We start from the raw sequence: 26407 nt of genomic DNA on the forward strand, positions 1-26407 counted from the left end.
CATGCTTTTGTTCTGGCCCTCCGGTCCAGTTTAAGAACCCACTGTGGCCCTCGAGTCAAAAAGTTTGCCCACCCCTGGCTTAGACCAACGCTCTAACTACTGAGCAAAACTGGCTAGGGCACTACTTTTAAAAATAGTTGGTTTCCTCAAACCAGATTGAGAATGGAAATTATTAGTAACCGCCCCCCCCCCCCCCCCCCGCAAATACCCAACTCTGGATGGCCTCATTTTGACATGTGTTGCCCCTGGCTCCAGCCCTGTTGTGAGCATTCCCATGGCAGCCTTTGAAGCACCCCTTTTTCCTTTTCAGCTGTCTAGACCATGCAGTCAAGAGAGTCTTCAACTGCCCAGCCAGTGTGTCTCAGTGGTTGAGCATGAACCCATGAACCAGGAGCTCATGGTTCAATTCCCAGTCAGGGCACATGCCTGGGTTGCGGGCTCGGTCCCCAGTGTGGGGCGTGCAGGAGGCAGCTAATCAGTGATTCTCTCTCATCACTGATGTTTCTATCTCCCTTTCTCTCTGATATCAGTAAGTAAATATATATATATTTGTTCCTCAACTGAGGGACTGGAGATCCGCATTCTGACCCCTGCCTTGCCACTGCCTCCTGCTGCCTCCCCTGGCTCAGCCACTCCACCTCTCAGGATGCCCTTGCTGTGATGGGTCTGCTGTGAGCTGTGCTTTGGCAGGATTTGGGTGGGTGCTTGGAGAGCAGCCCAGCCTCCTTCCTCAGGCAGTGGGGAGCAGGTGGGCCAGAGATGGGCCCCAAGTGCAGAGGAGGGGGATTTGAGGCTGAGCTGAGGCTTCTGCAGCAGCAGGCTGCTCTAGCTGCTCCCCCTTCCGCCCACTCTCTTCCCATCATGGCTGAGCCTCCATCCCTCTTCCTCCAGCAGAGGGAGGCAAGAAGGGATGGCTGGAAAGCCAGTTCCATCCTCCTGTTCTCTCTCTGTCACAGTGCCTGGCTGCGTTGCGCTGCAGTACCTGTGCCTAACTCCACCTTGTCCTTCTTGTGCTCTCCTCTTCCATCCTGAGTGATTATCTCTTCCAGAAGCACTCCCTGAATGCTCATGGCACGCAGGGGGGCGGCGGGGCTTGGGTTGCACTATGTGGAGGGGGGAGGGGAGGGAAAGAGGCCAGGCTTATGGGCTGATATGGGAGATGAAGTGCCTTAGCTCTGGCATGGCAGAAGGAAGCCGCAGCTGTAGTGGTTAAAAGCACTGGTTTTGGAGTCAGACAGAAACCCAGACTTGAATCTCAGCTGCACAACTTATGAGCTGTGTGACTCTAGGTAGATCACATTGCTACTCTGAGCCTCAGTTTTCACAGTTATACAGTGTGAAAAAGAATAACTACCTTGCACAGCCCGGCCAGTGTGGCTCAGTGGCTGAGCGTCAGCCTATGTATGAATCAGGAGGTCGTGGTTCAATTCCCCATCAGGGCACATGCCCGGATTGCGGGCTTGATCCCCAGTGTGGGGTGTGCAGGAGGCAGCCGATCCATGATTCTCTTCATTGATGTTTCTACCTTTCCCTTCCTCTCTGAAATCAATAAAAATACATTTTAAAAAAATTACTACCTTGCACAGCTGTTTTGAAGAAAAAACAAGCCTAGGACCATTGTGGGTGCTTAATAAATAGTCACCTAATTCTTTTGGGTTATTAGAAGGCAGAATATGTTAAGGACCAAATAAAGCCTGCTTTGGTGATTGAAAGGAGTTGGGGTTAAAGAAGACAGCATTTGGCCTTATCACCCCTTGGGCCGAGCTCCCCAGAGGCTCCCCAGCAATTACTAGTACACAATGAAGTTCACACTCTTGCCTGGTGTTGAAGGATCTCTTCGTTGTAGTCTCTGCCTGTCTTTCTTCTCTTTAAAAGGAAAATTTGAAGTGATACTTGCCTCTTTATTTCCTGAAAGAGAAATTTTTAAAGTGATAGAAAGATCTTTCCTTTGAAGTATGAAGCAATCATTATCATTATCATCATCACCATCCTTTCCATCCCTGAACTTGTCCAATGAGTCGTGGTAACAAGCACTATAGGAAGAGTAATCAGAAGCAAAAAGCTTTTGAGTCATAATCATGATTCCATTATATTCTGATTGACATCCTGAGAAAAATGGTTCCCTTATCCATAAAATGGAAATGAATATACCTATGTATTTTGGTTGACAAAAATAAGAGGAGGTTATAGACACAAAGTGCTTAATACATATTAGATTTTCCATAGATGTTGGTTTCTTCTTTTGGTATATGGATAATCAAGAATTAAAAGTTTTAAATTGCAAAAAAAAAAAAAAATAGAAAGAAAAGAAAAAGGAAGCAAAAAGCTAACTAGTAGCAGAAACAACCGTGACCTTCATTTTGCATCCCCACCACCATCTTGGCCTTGATGTGTGGATCCATTGCTGAAAGCAGTTACATTATCCAATAAGCTTTTTTATTTGTCCTGTGGTTCATCTAGTTATTCTTCCCTTTTAATAAATCTTTATAAGATTTTCTTGCATGTCACCATTACATCATCCACCTGACTTCACTACCTGCCTACTTGTCATTTCTAGGTCTAATTCCTGATTCAGATGGGCCCCTTAGAAAGGTTTTTACTTTCACCTTCCACATGGTTGTGATTTAGGTGGCACTTGAACTTGGGAGGCAGCTTTGCTTCTCCCCTAGTGCTTTTCCACTTCCTGGCCACCATGAGTAGGTCTCCACACCACTTATGGTCCAGGAAAGCTCTTGTGTGCACCTTCGGGTCAGATCACAGCCCCACACACCTTTCTAGCCACTCTGTTCCCTTTATGACCTTGCACTCCAGTTGTACTGATCTGTCTAGGGTTCCCTAATCATAGTGGACTTCTTTATGCTTCCATGCCTATGTCCCAGCTGTTCTCCTAGCCAAGAATGCCTTTGTACCCCTATCTACATGACAGATAGCTGCTCCATTGCTGAAGAACATCTTCACACTGTTCCAGGCACTGGGATACAGTGAACAAAACCAACAAAACCTCTGCCCTGAGGAGCAGACATATCTAGTGTGTGAATGCAGGGGGGGAGGGACAGACAAGAAACAAACAAGAAGATACAGAATATGTCAAATAGTGGTAAGTGCTATGGAGACAAATAAGGATGGGTAGGGGGGGTGGGGAGTGCAGAAGCCCAGTCAACTCCACCATAGACAGTATTCACCAGACCATTATTAAGCAGCCTTTTCTCATTTAAGCATTTTCCAATGTTATTACATATTCATTACAACCATAATCCTTTCAACAACTTTATCGGATTAGTGGTTTTATTACCTCTATTATATTGATGAACAAACTGTGCCTTAGAGATGTAAAGCACATAGTTAGGAGGGGCAGAGCTGGGATTTAAACCCAGCCTGTCTGACCCACCGCCTGTACTCACAACCACTAAACCATTGTGCCCCAGCAAGCCTCAGAGCAACTCTGTGAAGTTGGAATTATTATACCTATATTATAGTTGGGGACACTGAGGTTCAGAGAGGGGAATGGACTCATCCACAGTTGCACAGCAAATAAATTGATTTGAACCCAAATCTGTCTACCACTCAAGGCTAGGCCCTTCTACAGACCCTGAGGCTTAGGAGGGATCCATGGACTTGCCTGCCTCTGTATTTCTGGGTACCAGGCAAGGTACAGTTGAGGCCCTTGGTCCTTCACCCTTCTCTTCGCACCTGTGGTTCATATGGAACTTTGAAATGTGTATGGACACCCTAGGCCACATCCAAGCCCCATCTATTTCTTCTTCCAATTGGCCACCCATTAGGTCTAGCACATGGACCTGGATAGTAAGACCATACAATTCCTACAAGTAAGCTGAAGAACTATAGACAAGCAATTCTGGGGTCCTAGGTACCTGGAGTGCAGTCTGGAAGAGAGAGGGCCAAAGATCCTGATGGACATATTCCCTTTGCCCCACAGAACCTTTACCTCATGGAGGAGGGCCTCTAAAGTGTGGGTCCAGCCCTGACCAGTTTGGCTCAGTGGATAGAGTGTCGGCCTGCGGACTGAAAGGTCCCAGGTTCGATTCCGGTCAAGGGCATGTACCCCAGTAGGGGGTGTGCAGGAAGCAGCTGATCGATGTTTCTCTCTCATCGATGTTTCTAACTCTCCCTCTCCCTTCCTCTCTGTAAAAAATCAATAAAATATATTTAAAAAAATAAAATAAAATAAAGTGTGGGGTCCAGTGTAGGGGCCTCTGTTTCCCAGTACAGCCTATGACAGTGTGACTTACCCTAGGCTGGGCTCCATGAGCCCCTTTTAGCTTCCTGCGCTAGGTCCTGCTTTGCAGTGAGGATGGGGTGGTGTTCCATGGGCCCGGGCCTTCAGGGTCTCTGGCCAGTGAAGAACTGAGCCTTCCCAGCAAGCACTGCTAAATGTGTACACATACCCTTAGGTCCCCTTCACAGTAATTTTTGTTCATAGCACTCTCAGGATAGTTATCTTCCTTTTTTTTAAGAGCTTTTCAAAATTATAATTTAATGTATTCTTCCATTAGAAAATTTTTAAAATCTTGGAAAAGTAGAGGAGAAAACCATTACCCATCATTACAACACACAAAGGCAGCCACTCTGAACATTTGCTGTATTTCCCTTGTTCTCTGCATTCTTTTCATACAGTTGAAATGATTCAGCATTCAAGAAAAAAAATGATTCTTGCTTTTTTGTTTGAGCATTTCTCTTTGTCACTGCATATTTTTCATAAGCAATTGCTTTTAATGACATCATTTTTAATGGCAAGGATATACCATATGTACTTAAACCATCCTCTGAATATAGGCTGTAGAAGCTGAGCATTTTTTTTTTTTTTTTACTCATTTAAATCAGGCTACAGTGGGCATCTTTGCACGTACAGATTTTCGGGGACTTACAACTTTTAGGGAACTGGCCTTATATAGGAACAATTGCATTCAGCTTATTTCCCTTTCTAGATAGTCCCTCTGGCTGTTCTGATTCATTCTTATAGTCATTCATTTATTCATTAATCTCATCACCTCATATTTGCTCTGTACCACTGTGGACCAGATGCTGGGAACTGGGGATATGGACATGACTAAGACACAGCCCCAGGCCAGCAGGAAGAGTCTGCAGGGAGAGTCAGGCATGGAAATGGACACTTTCAGAATAGTTTGATCGGAGCTGTGATAGAGTCAAGCAAAGGATCCCATGGGAGAACAGAGGAAGGTCTCCTCGTCCAGCCTAGGGACATTAAGACAAGCTCCCTGGAGGAGGTCCAAATAAGTCACTGGAGGAAGAGTAGCAGTTGGCTGGAATAAGAAGGGGAACTTCCTGTTAAACACAACAAATTGAATAAATTTATCTCTGTTGCTTCCCCAAATCCTACTGAAATATGAGTAAAGGAATAAAAAAGGTAGAAACACATAAGTTTGGAAATGCTGATCAGAAGTAAACTATTCCATCCAGAAAGCCCAATAAATGCTCAGGATTCAGAGATGTTATGAACCACAAGGCAGGGTGAAGTGTGGAACTGAAAATGGAGAATATTGAAAATCTGTTAACAGACTCTCTTGGCCCTTCCCCAACCCTATTTAATCAGGGATGCACCCCCTATTCTGTAGCCAGAGGTTGATTCTTTGAAGAAGTTGAAGCTCTGGGCTTGGGGTCACCAGGCACAATGGAGGATGGGGTGAAACAGGGCTGCAAGCAAAGGGATCTGCATCCTAAAACAGTGGGTCCCCAACTTCCTTCTCCACTTCCAGGACAACAAAGTCAGGACCACACAAAAGGACAAAGGAGGCTTCTCTAGGGAAACTGACAGGCCCCAGAAAAAGGCCTCCAAAAGAAGACATTTTGCAGTCTTCCAACAACAGAACAGCTTTGCAGCTCAGTAACACTGTAGTGAAGCCTATCACCTGGCAAGCGCCATCTGCATACAGAAATTCCCATCAGCTTGTTAGTGTCATGGGAACTTATCACCAAGGATCACCAGCCAAGGACCCTTAAAATAGGTTTACTTCATTTCATGTAAATTAAACCTCAGTAAAACCAATTTTATAAAAACCCAAACCTTAGGTAGCCAGATGATCAGCTAGTACAGGCTATTTGAGGAAGATAGTCAACCTGCAAGAATGACCAAAAAAGCAAGCAAGCAAACAAACCTAACAAAAGAACTTGGAAGGAACAGAGGTAATGAAAGGAGGAGAAGAAATCTGGGAAATAGAAGATAGTGAAAGCCAAAATAAATATTTCAACAGAAGGACTAGAAAATAAAAGGTGAAGAAATGTCCTAGGAAGCAGAATAACAAGACGAAGAGATGGACAACAGAAGAGAAAAGATAAGAAAATTGGAGGATCAATTGAGGAATGTCAACATTCAACAATAGAGGATCAATTGAGGAATGTCAACAATATTCCAGAAATAGAGAATGGAGGAGACAGCAGAAATGAAATGATCAAAGACCTAATACAAGAACATGTCCGGAACCAAAGGAATGAAAATCCCACTCAAAATAAATGATAAAATGAGCCATACCAAGGTATGCACCTGTGAGATAGCAGGGATAAATGGAAGATACTAAAAGCTTCCAGAGAAAAATCATATCATATACAAAGGATCAAGAAAAAGAATAACATTGGACTTCTCAACAGCAAACTGGAAGCTAGGAGACAATGGAGCAGTGTTCTCAAAATTCTGAGGGGACATTACTTCTAACTTAGAAGTCTATACTCAGTTGATATCAAAGGTGAGGGTGTAATAAAGACATTCTCAGACATGGAAGATCAGAAGATTTTATGTCCCATGCCTCCTTTCTCAGGAAGCAGTAGAGAAAGTGCTCCAGTGAAATACAAACACGAATTCAGGGGGAAAAAAAAAAAAAAAAAAAAAAGGCCAAGCAATCTAGGAAACAGTAAATCCAACACAGAACCTCAGGGCTGTGTGGAAGGGAGAAGATCTTAGGGCAACCTTGTTCAGGCCTAGAGAGCAACCAATCTGGATTGCTGTGGGAATGATGTCTCCAAAGGGGCGGGAAATATCTGATGGATTACCTGTGTCAAAACATATTGAGGGGAGAATTGCACTGGTGATAGTTTGGGGAGAATTGATCATATATATGAGGAAAACTATGCAAGCAATAATAACAACAACAATAATAATAATCAACACTAGGGAAAAGAAACAGTTGTATGGCAAAGGAAATGTAATTATAGTATATGATATGATTTATCCATTATTAGTATCAAGGCAGTCATAATAATGGAAACCACTAATATTGATTTAACCAAAACTTTGTGATATGACTATAGTGGTAGAATGAGAGGAGGGGATGTGTACACCTACATGAAAACTGGGGGCTGGAGGTGGAAATGTGTATAAGAGAGCTGTATCCTCTCCCTGAATAGGAGGAATTCCATACATAATACATAAAACTAAAAACTAAATCATGAAATTGAAGTATGCGTGTGTTCTTTAGAAATGAAGAGGTAAATAGCCAAAAAGCAGTTGAAAGACTTGAAAACTGTTTGTCTCTGAGAGTGGGAGTTGGGGGAGGACGGGTAGAGTGGGGAATTTGTGTTTTTTTGTTATAATCCTTGCAATACAGTGTGATGGGGAAATCTATATACATGTATTACTTGGATAAAAATAAAAATTTAAAAGGACAAAAAAATCAAACACAGATTAGCAATATGAGCATCTACTTTAGAAATATGAACACAAATTCAGAAAAAAATAACTAAAACAGTTGACAAAAAGGCCATTATTTTTGTTAAGATCCTTTTACAATTTGACTTTTCAAGCTATTTCACGTCACTTTAATAAAATTAAAAATCACTTTGAAAATCATAAAGAGGGCCAAGAGTGTTCCAAGTAGCAAGTACCAAATGTGCTTTAAAAAAAAAAAAAGTAGCCCGTCCTGTGTGACTCAGTGGTTGAGCATTGACCTATGAACCAGGAGGTCACAGTTCGATTCCCTGTCAGAGCACGTGCCCAGGTTGTGGGCGTGATCTCCAGTGTGGGGCATGTAGGAGGCAGTCAGTGATTCTCTTTCATCATTAATGTTTCTATCTCTCCCTCTCTCTTCCTCTCTGAAATCAATAAAAATACATATTTTTAAAAGCAGATGGAAGGGCAGAGTGAGATTTAGAGCTTTGGAGAGCCTGGACTTGACCAGCAGTAATGTTGATGGGAAAATTACTGAATGACAGAAGCAGAAGAACCCTATCAACTGGTTTGCACTTTAGAGAAGGGAGTCGTCCATTGAAGAGACTTGCAATTAGATAAAGTGATGTTTGGGAGAGGAGGTGCCTGGCTGTCCCCAGGCCTGGATCTCAGCTTTTAGAGAGACTTACATGATTCCTGGGTCAGTCTACCCACCTCTTTCTCCTCGGGACACTTCTGGGAGGAGCCCTGTTCACAGTTGCCTTTCAAGTCTCCTTTTAAAAAAGTCTACTATCATTGGTGTCCAATTTCCTTTCATGTTTTTTTACACATGTTACTCAAATCCTGGCTTGAGGACCAGTCTCCAGTCTATTTCTTTTTTAAAAAATATGTTTTTATTGACTTCAGAGAGGAAGGGGAGAGAGAGAGAAAGAGAGAAAGAGAGAGAGAGAGAGAGAGAGAGAGAGAGAGAGAGAGAGAGAGAGAGAGAGAGAAACATCAAAGATGTGAGAGAATCATTGGTCAGCTGCCTCCTGCACGCCCCACACTGGGGACCGAGCCTGCAACCTGGGCATGTGCCCTGACTAGGAATGGAACTGTGACCTCCTGATTCATAGGTTGACACTCAACCACTGAGACACACTGGCCAGGCCAGTCTGTTTGTTTCAGGTAACTTTGAATATCTTGTTTCTGATGCATTTTATGTTGTGTGTTTTTTTATAAATAGTTTAGTTCCCAGAGGACAACCTTATTTATCTAATTCCAGAGAGCCTTATAGTTTCCCCAGGTGATGTTGATAAATTGCTTAGAGGATCAAAAACCAGCTACAGGGAATCCAGTCAGGAGGTGAGGACAGAAACCCCAATATGAATATTGAGGGCCTACATTCTGCCCTTGTCATCCCCATAAGTTCCCAAAAGGTTCGGGAACTTTCTGTATTTGCCATTTATTCTTCCATCTTCCAGATTGTCCCTTGTACCTGGAAGCAGCAATATCAAAATCTTTGGTCAGGTTACATGCCTGAGTTTTTGGTTCAGATAATATGGTCACTATACTCATAGGCTTCAATATGTTAGCTTAGTGAGCATCACTCCTGAGGATGAGAATTCGCATAGCTGAGCCTTTGAGAAGGCTGGGGTCCTAAGTGGCCTTTCCTTAGAGAAGACTGTGGGACTAGAAGGAGAAATCCATTTCTCCTGATGTGGATTGATAAAGGGAGGCTTGCTACCTGGTCTTCGCTTCTTTATGTACACAGCTGACCGTGGTTGATAAAAGAGAGAACTTTGGGATTCTGAAGAAACTGAATGTTTTAGGTCCTGAAAATTGTTCAGAACTCAACTAACACAGCCCCATTGTTTTGTAGATGAGGAACCAAGGTCCAGAGAGCAGGTGACTTGTCCAAGTCTACGTAGGCTGCCAGTTAGGGAAGGAGCCATAATAGAACCCAGCATTCTTTCTATGAGTCTGTGCTGCTCCCGAAAAGAATGGCAGCCCAGCCCTAGCCAGTTTGGCTCAGTGGATAGAGCATCAGCCTGCGGACTGACGGGTCTCGGGTTTGATTCTGGTCAAGGGCATGTACCTTGGTTGCAGATTCCTCCCCAGCCCAGGCCCTGGTAGGGCTCGTGCAAGAGACAACCAATCGATGTGTTTCTCTCACATCGATGTTCCCCTGGTGTGGAAGCACCCCACATTGAGGGTCATATGACACCATATACCCCCAAACTAGTAAAAATCAGTCCACAGTGAGGATAACTGACTAATTCACTCTGCGTCACTGCTGGAACGGAGATCTTTTGCTCCCCCTAGCTGCCATGTTGAGGACTAACATCTCTCAGAAGAAAGGGCCCTGGAGAGGAAGGGTCTGTCTTGACATTGGGGAACCGGGATAAAGAAAGCCAACCTAACTGCACGCAATTGCCCAGCCCTGAGCTACTGGTACAGTGGAGCCTGGTGGTAAGAACACAAGCTTTGGGGTTCAGACCAAGCTCCCCTTACTTGTGCGACGTGGGGTGAATCATTTCAACTTCTCTTAGTCTCAGTTTCATCATCTTAAAACTGGATGGGTAACTCCCATTTTGCAGGATCAAAGGAAATAATGTACAAAAAGAGACAGACACCCTGCCTGGTATGCAGTAGGTTCCCACGAAAGTGGAGATGAGTACCTACATCGCTCTAAAATAGATTGGAGCAGGGGCCCAGTCTGTGAGCTCCTTGAGGGTTTGTATTCCTGGGTCAGGACCTAGTTATAGTAGACTGCATAAGTGTGTGTTGGGGTTTGGGGTTGGGGTGGGATAGCGAGGAGACTGGCCTGCCTGGAGCAGAGGTTTAATGTTAGGGACAGAGGCTGAGGGGCTTGGCTTCCATTCTGTTGATAGTTGGGGAGTCACTGAAGTGATGCTCACCTGATACATGCAAATCATTGGACCAGGGTCAGGCTCAGAAGCAATCTTGTTGCTGCAGAGTCAGATGGAAAGTTTTAGTGTGAAAAGGTGCTCTGTGGTCCTGGCCCTCCATCCCTTTAGGAGGCAGCAAAAGCTAAAGGTCTGACCCATGGTCATGCACCCTGTACCTGGCACTGTGCTAGGCCAAGCCTCACAGCTCCACCCACAAGGGGCGGGATTCTTATCATCCCACTCCCATTTCACAAGTGAAAAAGCTGAGGCTGGACAGAGGGAGTGCCTTCCCCAGGATTATGTAGCTAGTACTAGTAAGTAGCAGAATGAAGTACTGAACTCACCCACGCTCTGAGCTCCGGCACCCTGATGCTTGCCTGCCTCACCTCGCTGGGTGGTGTGCCATTCACTCTCCCAACAAATATTCTCTTCTGAGGTCTACCTGCTTCCTGTGGGTCCTTTTCTCATTTTATTTATTTTTAATATATATTTTTATTTATTTCAGAGATGAAGGGGGAGATAGATAGATAGATAGATAGATAGATAGATAGATAGATACATCCATGATGAGAGAGAATCATCAATTGGCTGTCTCCTGCAAGCCCCTTCCTGAGGATCAAACCCGCAACCCGAGCATGTGCCCTTGACCAGAATCAAACCATGGACCAAACCATGGTTCATAGGTTAACGCTCAACCATGGAGCCATGCTGGCCAGGCTCTCTCATTTTATACTCAGCATAGCTGACGCTCCCCTCACTTAAGATTGCATCATGGTTCTCTCACCTGAGGACAGAGCCTGCAATGTGTTCATCTCTGTCCCTTCTGCAGTGTGTCATGGTTGGGGGAGGAGGTAAAGAAGGAGAAAGAAGACAATAGGGGATGAAGAAGGCACTTCCCACACTGTCCCACTTTTTCCAAGTTCCCTGGTCCTTCTTCCTGCCCTTCCCCACCCCCAACGCATCAACGCACTATGTTCCTTCCTAACCCCCTTCCCCTGCACACAGGCGAGGAGGAGCAGCGGAAGGGTGTGGCTCAGATTTCACTCATCCCCTCATTTCCCTCAAAGCTGTCCCCACTCCATTCTCTTTTGTCGCCCTTCCGTTGCCTCTGAGGGGGCCTCACAATGAAGAAGGCAGACCAATGTAGTAGAAAGGAGCTCAGCAGCTGACTCACCCTCACAGCCTTGTTCTCTTCCTCTGGAAAATAAGCAGGTTGGACCAAGCAATTGGCAAAGCCTTTTCTAGGTTGTTAATAATACCTGGCATTTGTCTGCTGGGTTCTAAAGGGCTTAATCATCCCAACAGCCCTGTGAGACTTGGCCTCATGTTACAAGTGGGGAGACTGAGGCTCAGATTCCGAGAGGGGAAGGACTGGTAAGTGGCAGAGCTGATATCTGAGGCTCAGTCTGTTGTTCAAAGCTTGGACTTTGCCCCTGCCCACAGCTGTAGCTGCCACTCAGCCACTCTGAGGAAGGCCTCACTCCTCACCGTGACCCACCAGGCCCACATGGTTGGTTCCTGACATGTCTTTTTTTTTAAAATATATGTTTTTATTGATTTCAGAGAGGAAAGGAGAGGGAGAGAGAAATAGAAACATCAATGATGAGAGAGAATCATTGAGCGGCTGCCTCCTGCACATCCCCACACTGGGGATAGAGCCCATAACCAGGACATGTGCCCTGACTGGGAATCAAACCGTCATTTGGTTCATAGGTTGATGCTCAACCACAGAGCCATGCCAGCTGGGTGGTTCCTGGCGTCTCTTTGACCTCACCTCCAACCACTCTTCCCCTCACTCACTCCACCCCAGCCACACTGTCGTCCTCCCTGTCCCAACAACTGGCCAGGCCCTTTGCCATCTCAAGCCCTTTGCACTGGGTCTTTGCTCTCCCTGAAATACCTTACTCCTCATTTTCATGATGCATGTTAGCCTTCAAGGACACTGCATAGGGCAGAGGGAGAAGAGGTGAGAGCATATGCTGACTGTCATTTTTCTTTCTCTGTTTCTCTTTCAGATCAGATGGTGAGAATTCCAGAACAGTCAGGTCAGTACCTCCTTTCTTTAATAGTGATTGGGAGATGGGACAGGGACTGGGGTGGGGGCCTTTGGTTTGTTACTTCGGGATCCATGGGCAGAAGTGGGGGCCAACTCCAGGGGTTTTGTCCCGTTGGTATTAGGGGTGCTGTGGAGTGGGGTGGGGGGCTGGCAGGTATGGGAAGGGGGTTGAAACTGTTCCTCAGTCTTTCTAACCCTTGCTGATTCGGGGCTAGGCTGAACCCCCAAGGGGTTCATGGGAGCTGCCCACATGGGAAAGTTGACCCGCAGAGAGTTCAGCTCTGGCCCTGGGACCTTTTCAACCTTCTCCTCCCCGGAGAAGAGGGCACAGTAAATGTGGGGCTTCCCTGGTCTGGCTTTCATGCCCCACCCTGAACAACTCTAGCCCTGTGTTAGTGGGACTTGGATGGACTTTTGATGTGACACATTCTACATATTAGAAATATACATTATGGTGACAAGCGCACATTTTGTGTATGTGTGTGTGCTTGCTAAAAAGGTTTGCAAGTTTCAGTAAGTTTTCAGGGTGTGATAAATCTGCCACTTCAGTAGGTGGGAGTAAAACTGGGTTAGAGACAAGGGCTATTTGTGCATTTCCCAGGCCTTAAACCATCAGAAGCTTCATGAAGACAAGTGTTAAGTGAAGGGGCTATGTGGGAATGATGGGGGTTTCAGAGGAGGGCCCTTTAGTCTTAGCATTCAGGTAGGGAGTGGTGGGGTGGGCCTCTGAGATGAGATGGGCCCAGATGACAGAGGCATAGGATGGGCACGCCAGATCCCAGTCAAGGCTGTGACCAGCATATACAGAACCTTTGGGAAGAGTAGAATCCACTGAGTGGGTCAGTTGGAGGAATGTTCTCTTTCCACAGGGCTACTTCAGCCCATCACCAGGGTTTCCGGCTCAGTGAGCAGAGCACAGGTTGGATTCAGCCCCCACTGATGCCCTCTTGGCTGTGAACCCTTGTGCAGGGCACAGCTTGTCCAACCATATGCAGCAGCCCAGGCCCTGGCATCCAGACAGTGGATGCGGGAGAGGGCAGAGGAGCCTAGCATACAGACAGAGGTGCAGAAAGACATACTGTGCCTTAGCATCCCAGGCAGAGCGAGGGGGTGGGGGGGAGCACACTGATGCCTAAGGCCAAGGACGGGGCTGTGGAATGGGACAACGCTTGGGCCATCAGGAAATCAAGGGGAATGTGATGTCCGGCTCAGTGAATATGACAAGACACAGTTAGTCCCTGCAGTGCACGCAGCGAAGGATATAGCATGGGCACAGCCTATCCTAGCATTTATTATTATTTTTTAAATATATTTTTATTGGTTTCAGAGAGGAAGGCAGAGGGAGAGAGAGAGAGAAACATCCATGATGAGAGAGAATCATTGATCAGCTGCCTCCTGCAGGCCCCACACTGGGGATCGAGCCCACAACCTGGGCATGTGCCCTGACCGGGAACTGAACCGTGAGCTCCCGGTTCATAGGTCGATGCTCAACCACTGAGCCACACCAGCCAGCCTGTCCTAGCATTTAGGAAGGCACTGGTCTCAAAAAAGACCTGGATCCCACTGTCCCACTGTGGGCTTAGAGAAAGGCAGTTTGGGCTTCCTTCCTGTTGATGTGCCTGCTACTCATTGAGGGACAGATTGACAGTGTCTCTCCCTCTGTGCTCTTCCCAGCAGGGGAGTTCCTGTGACCTGGAGCTCAGGGTATTTAGTAATTATCATAATCATAAGTCATATGGTGATATAAGTTGGGTCTTTACAGCTTACTGAAGTTGTCAACGACTTTCTTTTGTTTGATCCTCCCAGTGACACTGTAGGCGGAACCTAGGCTGGCCTTATCATCATTGTTTTACAGTTGAGGCAACTGTGGCTCAGCCTGGTTTGCCCAAAGACACGCCACTAATATTTGGCTGAGCCTGGATTCAAACCCAGGTCTGCCTGGCACACAGCCCAGAGCCCAGCCCACGTCGTCCCTGTGGGAGCTGTGGGAAGCCTTGCAGATCATAGTAATCCTCCTCAGCTTCCTCCTAATATTAGGAATAATAGCAGTGATCATTTGCTCCTCGCATACTAAGAAATCTGAACATGTTCTTATTTCATGCTCACAACAGCCCTATTAGACATGGATTAGGATCCCTGATTTACAGATGAGGTTCCTGAGAGGGTCAGTGATGCCCAAGGAAAGAAGAGCAATGGGGCCGGAAGGCAGCATTCTGACTCACACCCTGGGCTGTCTGGTTCCAAAGCCAGTGTCTGCACTTGGGCCCACAGTTGAGGAAGCTACAGGGCCCTTGAGAACTCAGCAATTGGAGAAGCAAGGGTCAAACCTAGGTTGTCGAAGGGACCTGAGACATAGCATTTGTGGGGCAAGATGATGCAAACACAGTGGGAGCCAGGGCTAGGTGGGCTGTCTGAGGATGCTCTCAGTACCTGCATGTCAATTTTTAAAAAACATATGTTTATTGATTTCAGAGAGGAAGAGAGAAGGGTGGGGGGGGAGAGAGAGAGAGAGAGAGAAACATCAATGATGAGAGAGAATCATTGATTGGCTGCCTCCTGCACGCCCCTCACTGGGGATGGAGCCCACAACCCGGGCATGTGCCCTGACTGGGAACTGAACCGAGACCTCCTGGTTCATAGGTTGACACTCAACCACTGAGCCACACTGGCTTGGCCTGCATGTAAATTCTTGAACTCCAGTTATGGGTCAGGGATGGCTTCCGGGAGAAGGTGGCATCTAAGCTGGGCTGTGGAGGATGGACACGCAGACTCTGCATACGGAGGGCATTGCTGGCACTGGAACCAGCATGCCCAGGAAGTGAGGGTGGACTTACAGATGGTGGCAGTCAGTTGGGCTAAAATAGATCTGGGCAGGGAAGGCTCAAATGTTCAAGATCAGACCGCTGGGCAGGGCTGGGTCACAGACGCCTTCTGTCGCCAAGGAGAAGCCGGGGAGGTTTGGAGGAGAGGCTGGGCTCCCCAGCAAAGCAAGGGAAGCAAAGGGCTCCATTTATGGTTAGGTCACTTTATAAATATGTGACTTCATTTTTTGTTTTTTTTAATCTGCACCCAAGGCTATTTTTTCCATTGATTTTGTTTTGTTTGCTTGTTTTGAGAGAGGGGAGGGGAGGGAGGAAGGGGGAGAGAGAAACAATGATGTGAGAGAGACACATCAATTGGTTGCCTCCCACATGTGCCCCCCACACACACACCGGGTCCTGGGATCGAGCCTGCAACCGAGGTATGTGCCCTTGATCAGGAATCAAACCGGCGACCCTTTGGTCTGCAGGCTGACTCTGTAACCACTGAACAAATGTGCCAGGGCTAGATATGTGACTTTGGACAGCTCTGTTCATCCCTTGGAGCCCCAGTGCCCTCCTCTAAGGAACAGTGTGTGCGTGTGAAGGGGAAAGATTAGGAGGGTAGCAGGAACACCAAGGAGAGGGATTAGGCCGAGGCTGTGTTGGAAGTAGAACAGCAAGAAATGAGCATCATTGGTGGATTGAAAACACACCCTCCACCCCCTGTGGAAGGCCCAGGCCTGAGGGCTTCCAAGCACGGAATGCCAGAGGGAGTGTGGAGTCTATCTAATTAGAGCTGAACAGCTGGTATCGCGGGAGGGCTGTGGATAGAAGGTGCCTGGACTTCCTGCAGATCAGTGAGAAGTTGTCAGACCTGCAGGCACCTTAAGCCAAGGTCCAAAGAGGGACTGGCAATGGCTCAAGTTCCCGAAACTAGCTCTCAGCAGAGCCTGCTTCCTTGCTGTGTGTTCTTGGTGAAGCCACTTGACTTCTCTGATCCTTATTTGTTTCCTCATCGGTGAAATGAGGATAATGCTTCTGACTCCCTTGGGTTGATGAGAGAACTTACAGTAAAGCGACGCTCAGCACCAAGCAGTGGCTAACACATTGGAGTGCCCTCTGCCTTCTCCTAACCTAATCCACTGTCAGTGCTGAATAGGGAAAAAGGTGAAGTGTAGCACTTGAAGACAGAGGGGCAGGCAGGAGGGATCCCAGGCCTGGAGGCACTGCCTCTGCAGTTAGGGTCAGACTGGAAGTGGGGAGTGAGTGGGGTGACCAGGGACCAGGCTGGGGTTGCCAGGCACGCAAGATTGAGAGCTGGAGGAGGTGGCCTGTTGCTAAGGAAGGAGGGAGGGGGAGGGGAGCTGCTGATACCCTTGGAGCTGGGATGTCCCCATGGCAACAGGAGCCGCTGCAACCTCAGGAAGGAGAGGTGGGAGGAGCAGCCATTGCTGGCTCTGCTCCCAGAGGAGGCCTCCCACTCTGGGCCTCAGTGCCCCCATCTGTCCAGCGGGACTTTGGATTAGAATTAGATCATCTCTAAAATTCTTCCTTGTGTTGACCTCCTGGGAATCTGGGGTGGCTGAGACCTCACAGACGACTCTCCGTGGTTCCCGCATTCACAAGTGCAAGACACCGCCAGTGCCCAGAGCTGCACTGCCTCCTCTCCTGCTGCCTGCTGTTCGCTGCTGCCTGGGTGCCCGCCCCGTCCAGCTGTCCGTCCAGCTGTCCGTTCCCATCACTTCCTTTGCCTGGAATCTTGTCACTTACAGCCCCGCCCGCCCAATGTGCTCTGGGGCCCAACTCCAGTCCTGCCCATTCTGGGAAGCCCTCCCTGCCTGCCTCCTCCCTCCTGGGCTTCTTTGGCTCCAAAGGTCTGAGCTCCTGCTGCTATCCCTAGCAATCAGTGCTGCAGCTCATCAAGCCGCTTCTAGGAGCTGAGCTCCACGCGGGACACTTGACAGGCGAAAGCCTTTACAGTAGATCGATGGTGTCATATCGCAGATCCCATTTTACATGACAGACAGTGCCCTGAGAGCTTGTGACTTGTCTGCGGTTCTCTGGGTGCTGTGTGATGGAGCCAGGCCTGGAATTTGGCTCTGTAAGTGCTGCCCCCACCCCCACCCTCCTTTTCGGCCTCCCCCTGGGCCCGAGGTGGGTGTTAGCAACAGCACTTTCCAGGTGATGGCTAAAGCTGTGCTGGGCACCATGCTGGGTACTTCATCTATTCTCATTGAATCCTCACAACAATCCTATAGGGCATATATTCTTGTCATTTTACAAATGAGGAAACCGAGGCTTAGAGGACTAAAATGATTCTCCCCGTGGTAGAACTAGAAAAGGAATCCAGAGTTGCAGCGACCACATTGTGCTATAGCGGGGTTAACCCAGTAATGTTCCAGAAGCACTGCAGAGCATCCCCTATGTACCAGGCCTGTGTTGTGGGATCCTTGGGGGGAGAGAGAGAGAGAGAGAGAGAGAGAGAGAGAGAGAGAGAGAGTGAGAGTTCCAGAGTGGGGTGCAAACACACATGAGCCGGCTCTGGCAAGCCCCGATGGGAGTGTGGTGCCCAGGAGAACCCGTTGTAAGGATGAGAGTCTGGAGGGGGCAGAGTTGGAATCTGACAGTGGGACAGAGGAGGAGGGAGGTGGGGGAAGTTGGGTAATTTTCCCAAAGAAGGTACCTTTCCAGGAAGCTCACAAGAGACAAGAAGGGGTAAGAGGGTCCTCCCCCCCCCTGCTTCCTGTCTGCATTCCTGTGCCCCCACCTGGCCCAGCTCCAGGAAGTGGGTGACCCCTAAACTGGCTGTGTGCCTGGTTGGCACCAAAATAAACCTCTCTCTTCCCCTCCCCTCACTTCTATCCCCTCTGTCCTGGCTTTAATTAGCAGCCCTGGGGATGAGTCACTTGGTAGTTGGGGAGGGCTGCGCAGCACCCAGTCAAACCTCCACTCCTGGCCCCAGCCTTTTGGGCAGCGCTACTGCGTTCATGCATGTGGGAGCTCCCTGCCACTGCGTTCATGCATGTGGATGCTCCATGCCACTACGTTCATGCATGTGGGAGCTCCCTGACCCTGCGTTCATGCATGTGGGAGCTCCCTGCCCCTGCGTTCATGCATGTGGGAGCTCCCTGCCTCTGCGTTCATGCGTGTGGGTGCTCCGTGCCCCTACGTGCATGCATGTGGGTGCTCCATGCCACTGCATTCATGCGTGTGGGTGCTCCCTGCTGGCCGGCCGGCCCTGTCTGTGTGCTGTGAAGAGCGCAGTGGCAGTGCCGCATGCTAGCGCAGCCATGCATGTCCGGGTGTCCACATAGGAGCATATCTGGTTGTCACTGCCTTTGTTTCTGTGTGCCACTGGATGTCATTGTGTGCGTGCGTGTGGCTTCAGCGTTTGTCTGTGGTAGAAAGTGTCAGGAAATGAGGGAGCATTAGGGTGAACAAACAAAACTGCTTTATCATTGCATTCATCCCTCCCTACATAAGTGTTCTTTTTAACATATATTTTTATTGATTTCAGAGAGGAAGGGAGATAGAAACATCAATGATGAGAGGGAGTGAGTCATTGATCGGCTGCTTCCTGCACGCCCCACACTGGGGATAGAGCCCGGAACCTGGGCATGTGTCCTAACTGGGAATCGAACTGTGACCTCCTGGTTCATAGGTCAATGCTCTACCACTGAGCCACACTGACCGGGCCATAAGTGTTCTTTATTCGTTTTTGCCTGTGCAAGCTCTGCACTTATATGCCCAATTTTCCCTTCTTTTAGCCAGAGTACATTTTGTTGGGGGGAACAGAAATCCACTCAGACTCAGTCAAGAATAAAGGGTAGGGGGACCTCTTGCAAGGCTACATCTCATGGAATCTAAGAACAGTATATGAAGTATAGCCAGGCCACACGCCAGCTGGAAGTGGGACCAAGAAGTCAAGGACCAAAGGACCAAGATTGCGTGCTCTCTTTCTCTGTCTCTCTCACTCTCCCTTCTCCCTTCTCCTCTCTCTCTCTCTCTCTCTCTCTCTCTCTCTCTCTCTCTCTCTCTCTCCCCCCCCCCCCCATTTCTGGGGCCTGTGTCTTGGCTCTCACCTCTCATGGCTTGCCTGGTCCCTGTCATCTCTTTGTCACTGACTCCTCTCTCTGGCCTGGCTTCCTCTGCTTTCACACACAACCTTCCAGCTTCAGGGTCCACCCCCATATGACCACAGCATTTCTGTCTAGCCCAGGGGTGGGCAAACTTTTGGACTCGAGGGCCACAATGGGTTCTTAAACTGGACCGGAGGGCCGGAACAAAAGCATGGATGGAGTGTTTGTGTGAACTAATATAAATTCAAAGTAAAGGAGCGGAGGGGAGAGCAAGAGAACCGGATAGAACAGCCGGATCCGGCCCGCGGGCCATAGTTTGCCCAAGGCTGGTCTAGCCTATGGTCACACGAGGTAGCAAGGGGCTTTAGGTGGGAGTCAATTCTCTTTGAAGTGGGTAAGGGTAGAGAGATCAAATGCTCGATACTTGGTCTTCTACAGTGACCACAGCTTTTATGTGTCCACAGTGAGATTGGAGCCTGGGTAGCAATCAGCTCAGAGACCCACCCACAATATAAGATTGCCCATTCATCAAGGTTTTGGTTCCTACTGTAATGCAAATAGATCTTTGCTCACTATGCTTTCAGATATCATGCTTTTGCATCAGAACACCCTGTTTCACCAAAAAATTTCCCCTTATTGCCATTGCTCCCAGTATGTGGTGATTTTCATAGCCTCAAAATGATGGGCATAATGTTACCCATGGTACAGCTGCTACCAAGTTCTTGGTTGCTTCAGGAATTTTCACATTTTATTAGTGCAGTGACTGAATTTATAGTTACCTGCAGTATGTAATTACAAGCGCACATTATCAATATTATCAGCTTGATGCTTGAGCTTAGTTTTCCATGAATACAAACCCTGCAGTTTTTGCATTAATTACAGAGGGAATTAATGACCCCTTAGACAAGTTTTCACCTATGAGTAAAGAGTTTGGAACCAGCGGTGCCTGTAATGACTGGTCTCCAGACGCCGGGGCAATGCCTGCAGCTCTGACCTCAGCCCTGGCCTCGAATTCTCTGGCTGAGGTTAGAGGCTGCGCACCTCCTCCTTGGGAGCCTCCTGTTTCCGGTCTGTCACATAGCAGATGCTGTCGTTATTTCTAATAAAACAGTAAAAAAAATGATACTGTTCACCCAGCTGGTGTGGTGCACTGGTTGAGTGTCAACCTGTGAACAAGGAGGTCACAGTTTGATTCCTGGTCAGAACACATGCCCGGGTTGCGGGCTCGATCCCCAGTGGGGGGCGTGCAGGAGGCAGCTGATCAATGATTCTCTCTCATCATTGATGTTTCTGTCTCTCTTTCTCTCTCCCTTCCTCTATGAAATGAATAATAATAGTAATAATAAAGAACAAAACAAATGAACTAAGAAAACATAGAGAACATTAAAAAATGATACTTTTCTTATTATTGGTAAAACCATCTTTCACATGTAAATGGTAAACCCGAGTGGGTGAGATCATCCCCAGCTCCAGGAAGAGTCTTCTTCCCTCCCTTTTTTTCACTATTCCAAATATTAACTATCTTTTTGATTTCAGAAATGTCTACTATGTATCAGGCACTGTTAGCACTCAACACATATTATCTTTAATCGTCCTGGTCGCCCTACTAAGTTGTGGCGATCACATCCACTTTATTAATTGCAAACAAAAGAAAACTAGAGAGGTAAAGTCATTTGTTAGAGGTCATCCATCCATTCATCCATCCATTTATTCAATCATTCACTTAAGGATGATGTGCCAGGCACTAATGTGCTAAATTAAACGCAGTTGGTCACAATGATGAGTAATAACAGAGTCCAGAGTCCTTCTCTGAGGAAACTCACTGTCTTGTAGGGAAACAGGGAAGGAAACAGACAATTACAGACAATTACAGGGAAGTGCAGGATGCTGTGGGAGCACCTCAGAAATATACCCAACCCAGCCTGAGGGACAGGGCGGTTTCTCCAAGCTGACATCTAAGCTGAGAGTTGGAAGATGAGTAGAAGTTAGCCAGGTGAGCTGTGGGGGTGGGGTGAGGTGAAGTGGCCAGTGTTGCAGACAGAGCAAAAAAAAAATGTATGCTAGGGCTGTGGGAGGGGTACTTGGCATTGCATTTGTGAATTACAAAGGCTGTGTGCGCAGTAGGATGGCCCTGTCCTGACAAGTGGTGTGGAAAAGGGGCAGAAAGTGAATTGGGGGCGGGAACAGGGACCCTGGTCTATGAGACCCAGAGCTGAGGAGCTCCAGAACCCAAGAGCAGTTTCCATGCTTCAGGGTTCCTGGAGACAGGAGGTTTGCATACCAGGCCCTGGAGCCCGCCTGGCCAGCATCAGGCCTGGATTCCAGAGGTCACAGTGCCCTCTAGTGTCCACAAGCCCATCTTGCAGCCTCCATCTCTGGATTGTGTCTCCTACCAACAACATCTTACTGACTTGTGTGATTGGGTGCCCTGTGTTGAACGATGGGGACACTGAGATGAATAAGACAGAGCTCCTGGCTCAGAAGAGGCAACAGACAGTGCCGAGAGAAGTACAGGGTGGGAAGGACACAGGGGAGGGGTCAGAGCATGTTCCCAGAGGATCACAACCTCTGAGAACAAGGGGGAGCTAAAGAGATAGGGTGGTGGCAGTGGGGGCAGGGTGGTGGGGAAGGGCCTTTTGAGTGGAGGGAAGGCACAGGCAAAGATAGGCTGACAGCAGAGTGACAGACAATTGCAAGCACTCCTGTCTGGGTGGAGCACAGGGTGAAGATGGGGGAAGGCTGAGACTAGCTGGAGATGGGAGAGGTAGGGGCCAGCTCACAGAAGGTTCTAGAATGCCTTGCAGTTGCTTGGCTTAGGCACTTGTGAATGGACTCATAGAAAGAGCTTCCCTATTCTTTTGGGATCACAAACCCATCTGGGATCTGATGAAAGTTATACTCTCCCTGGAAACACGCTGTTACGCATTAATATTTGTCATACAGCTTCAGTGGCTTCTGAGACACCCCATATGCCTATCCATGAACCACAGGCTGCCAAACTGTTCTTAGCATACACACTAAAACATTATTGTGGCCTCCTGCATGATTGGGCCCCTGCCCACATCTCTAGTCTCACCTTTCTTCTCAGCTTTTTCCATTCAGCCCCTTTGGCCTCTTTGCAGTTCCTAGAAATACCCCCTCAGGTCCTTTGCCCAAGTTATTTCCTCTGCCTGGAACATTCTCTTCTGCTACCTCCGCTTTTGCCCATCTTAACTCCATTAGTTGTTGAACATCTATTTCCTCTCACTGGAATATAAGCTCCATGAGATCAGGACATTGACTACCCTTAGTCACTGCTTGTCTAACCCCAAGCCCAGTGCCTGATCCGCAGGCTCTGTGAACAAGGGAATGAAGGCCTGGCCAATGCCCTGTGGCCAGGTCAACATCCTCACCCGTAATTCCTTCTTCCCTTCAGTCTCTGGCGGGTCATCACATGAGTCTACCCAACATGTTCACATAGTCTGAATTCCAAGAGTGGCCTGGATTAAGAGAGATTTCCCTAGCCATTGTCCCACCCCCGAAACAAACAGCCTTTCCATGGGTCTCTCTGGCTTCTCTGGGAGAAGGGACTGACTCAGGCTCAAGCTGAGATACTTCCTCATGTGCTCATTCATCTCACTGAATCCTCACAAGAACCCATGAGGCAGGAATAGCCACTTGTCTTTTATAGATGAACTAGAGGCCTGGTGCACAGATTTGTGCACTGGTGGGGTCTCTCAGCCTGGCCTGTGGGGATTGGGCCGAAACCAGCTTGGTGCATGGATTCGTCCAGGGTGTGTCTGGCCCGTCTCGCCCAGTCCTGATCAGCCGGACCCCAGCAGCAAGCTAACCTACCGGTCTGAGCATCTGCCCCCTGGTGGTCAGTGCATGTCATAGCAACTGGTCAAACAATCGAACGAACTGTCGGACACTTAGCAAATTAGGCTTTTATTATATAGGATAAATCGATCCTCAGAGGGGTTACCAGCTGAAAAGTGGTTGACTTGGGACTTGTACTTAGCTCTCCCAGGCACCAAAATGAAGGCTCTTGGCCTCACCAGAGAGGGGAAGGGACTTGCCCAAGGTCACACAGCATCAACTTTAGGGCCAGGACTGGAATTTCCATTTCTCAGCTCCTGCCAGGCCAAGAGGCATGTTGGGCCAGAGGTGCAGCTCTTAGCACAGTAACTGCAAATGGGCACCAGGTGCAGCTACGTCAGAAACTGGAGTTGCTAAAGGAGAGAGAAAAGAACAGGCACTGAGTCCAGAGTCCAGAGAACCAAGGATCTTTAGGGGTGGGCAGAGGAGGCCACGAAGAGCCTATAGATGCCAACTTTGTGGTGGTTTGGAGGGCCTATCTCTCTCAGCAGCTTTGGCTTTCTTGAGAGGAACCAGCTGCCCCAGCAGGGAAACAGGAAGGCTGGCCTGTTGCCTGTCAGCTCCTATTCCTTCTAGATCACTGGCCCCCTGGCCCCTCCCAGGGCTGCCTTCTGCTCAGAACAGCCAGAGGCCTGGGCTCTGGGGCAGTGAAAGGACAGGGATGCTCTGAGCTGGATCTGGGGTGCTGCTCAGGAGCCCGCATCCTTCAAATCCTCCACATTCTCTCCTTTGGCCAGCCCCGCCCATTCTGTGGTAGGTAATTGGGGAGTCAGGGCCTAGGTTCTAGTCTGCCCAGCTGTGGGAATGTCAGTAAGACTCTTTTCTTCCCCTCCCCAGGCCTCAGTTTCCCTTTCTGTAAGACCAGGTGGGGCCACTTCCTTGGAAAAACAGCCTCTTGATTGTGAAAGGCATTTCTTCTGATTTTTGTCCTTCTCTGCAGGGAGCTTTTCTCTCAGCCAGTCCAGAAAACACTGAATGAATGAGGACTTATTGCAGTGCTCAAGAATATTGGCCAGGGCCAGTCTGACTTCCCAAAATGAGTGCTTTGAATTTTACGTGATCCGGAGCATCCCAGAGCAACCAAATGGTCTCTTTAGCCGTGCTCAAGATGAGGGTGTGTGAAAAGGCCTCTATGGAAAGGTTGCTGTGTTCACAAGGCAGCGATATGGCTGAGGGGACAGATTCCAGGTTTGGAAATGGCCAAACCAGGTCCTGATCTTGGGGATCTGCCACCTCCTGGCTGTGTGACCTGTGCCATGTTGCCATCTCCATTTTCTCTTCAGAACAGTGCTGTTGACACATACTTGACAGGGTGCTTGGGTGGGGGTGCACATAGGGAGCCCAGCCTGGGGTTTGGCCCATCAGAGCCACTGTGGGCTCACAAACCTGCTTCCTCTTACCAGGACTTCCCAAACCTCCTGGGGGAGCAAGGGAAAGAGCAAAGTTTCCAGTTGCAGTCTGGCCTACAGCCCAGCTGGCCTGGCCCCGCCTCTTTGGTTCCTCCTTCTAGGGAAGGGCTGGGGAGGAGGGTTTGGTGACACGGTGGAGGCACCGCCCAGGGCCAGGGGGCCTGCCCTCCGGACAGGTCCGGATCCATGGAGCCCCCCGGGAGGAGTAGCAGGTAGGAACCTGGGTCCCCGAAACCCCTGCAGCCTGACCCCCTCCCTTCCTGCTTAGGCCTGGACCTGGTCCCTGGGCTGCTGATTCAGCAGCCTCCTGGCTTCCTGGTTCCTGGCTCCCCTCTTGGACTCTTGGAGGCCTTTGGCCTGGGGGAGGGAGCCAGCTCCAGTGGGTAAGCCCATAGACATCAGGGTGCCCAGCACCGTAAAGACCCTGGAGGCCCAAGCAGGGCAGTCTGTGGCCAGGAGGGGTGTGATTGTTAGCTGATCTGGGGTGCTAGCCTGGCCCAGCACTGCAGGGCTCCAGATAGCTGCTGAGATTCGTTGATACCAACATTCCAGCAGCTGAAGAGTCTCTGAGTCTCAGGATTAAGGAGATAAGGGGCTGAGGACTTGGGCGGGTGACTGGCACATGGGTAGCAGTTGAGACTGTCATTCTGGTGCTGACGATGATTCAGTCTCTGATAAGAAGAGTCTCAGATTCCAAGATTCTAAAGGTTCTAAGATTTGGGTATCCTCCAATGTGCAGCAAGTGATATAGTGGGCAGCTGGCCTAGCCTGCAGCCACATTTTCAGGCCTTCATTTGGGCTCTTGAATGCCAGGCCCTGACCACAAGCAGCCTCCAGGGGCTTATGGGAGGCAGGGGCTGGCTGACCAGGAAGGGCCAGCTCCACTACCAGCATCTGCCCCCGTGCTGGGTAGGGGCGGGGCCAGCCCCTCAGCCTCACCACCCCGCTGCCACTCCTCCCTTTTCATTCTCTGGACTTTAATCATGGGAAGCAGGAGGCAGAGGGGCCTTTGGACCCTGCTGTAGGGGCGGGGACACAGTGCTGGGGGGGCGGAGCGTGGGCCCTGCCCGGGGCTGGGGGTGCAGCACTGGCCTGGGAAGCTAAGACTTCTGCTCCTTGGAACTAGCCTGTCCTCTGGCTAGCTGGGCCCCATTCGCCCGCTCACCCCCTAGTCCCATCCTGTCACCAAGACCACTGAGACCTTGTCAGCTCTCCTCAGCCCGCTCCTCTCCGCTCCTCTCCTCTGGCACTCTCTGCCTCTTCCTGTTTTCTCTCTGTGTCCTTTGTCTCGCCCTTTCTCTGTCTTCCTCTTTCTCTGTCTTTCTCCAGTTCTGTCTCACCCTTTCCTTGTCTCTTTCAGTTTCTGGCTGTCTCTCTCCCTCTCCTACAGTGTTTCCTCCACCCACCTGGCCTGGGCTCTTCCCCCTTTGGACCCAGAGCTGCTCCTCTCTCCATCCCTCCCCTTATTGTGAGGAGTACCCTATATAAGGGGGAGACCCCTACATATTTTGCCTTTCTCTTTCATCCCCCCCCTCCCTCTCCCCCTCTTCCCTACTCGTGTGGCGTCTGGTGTGAGGAGGGCTCCCTTCCCCCTTCCCTGCTGTGGTGTGCCAGTGTCTCCGTGGCCAAGGTCCCCACGGAGTCACCTGGAACACGGGAGGCCCAGCCCGGCTCTTT

The 26407-nt window shown here is 49.0% G+C and overlaps 1 protein-coding gene across 5 annotated transcripts in view; it reads left to right on the forward strand.

Annotated features, from left to right (window-relative positions):
• IQSEC2 (IQ motif and Sec7 domain ArfGEF 2) overlaps positions 1–26407 on the forward strand; it is an 86836-nt gene that overhangs the window by 14430 nt on the left and 45999 nt on the right. For 4 of the 5 annotated variants that reach the window (XM_080653470.1, XM_080653466.1, XM_080653467.1 and 1 more), the window contains exon 2: positions 12543–12572. In XM_080653470.1, coding sequence (XP_080509596.1) covers positions 12543–12572 — 30 coding nt within the window. Of the gene's footprint in view, positions 1–12542; positions 12573–24824; positions 24943–26407 lie in introns of those variants that run through there. The other variant, XM_080653469.1, reaches the window with a different exon arrangement.

This window comes from Plecotus auritus, assembly GCF_963455305.1.
Source record: "Plecotus auritus genome assembly, chromosome: X".
NCBI classification, from domain to species: domain Eukaryota; kingdom Metazoa; phylum Chordata; class Mammalia; order Chiroptera; family Vespertilionidae; genus Plecotus; species Plecotus auritus.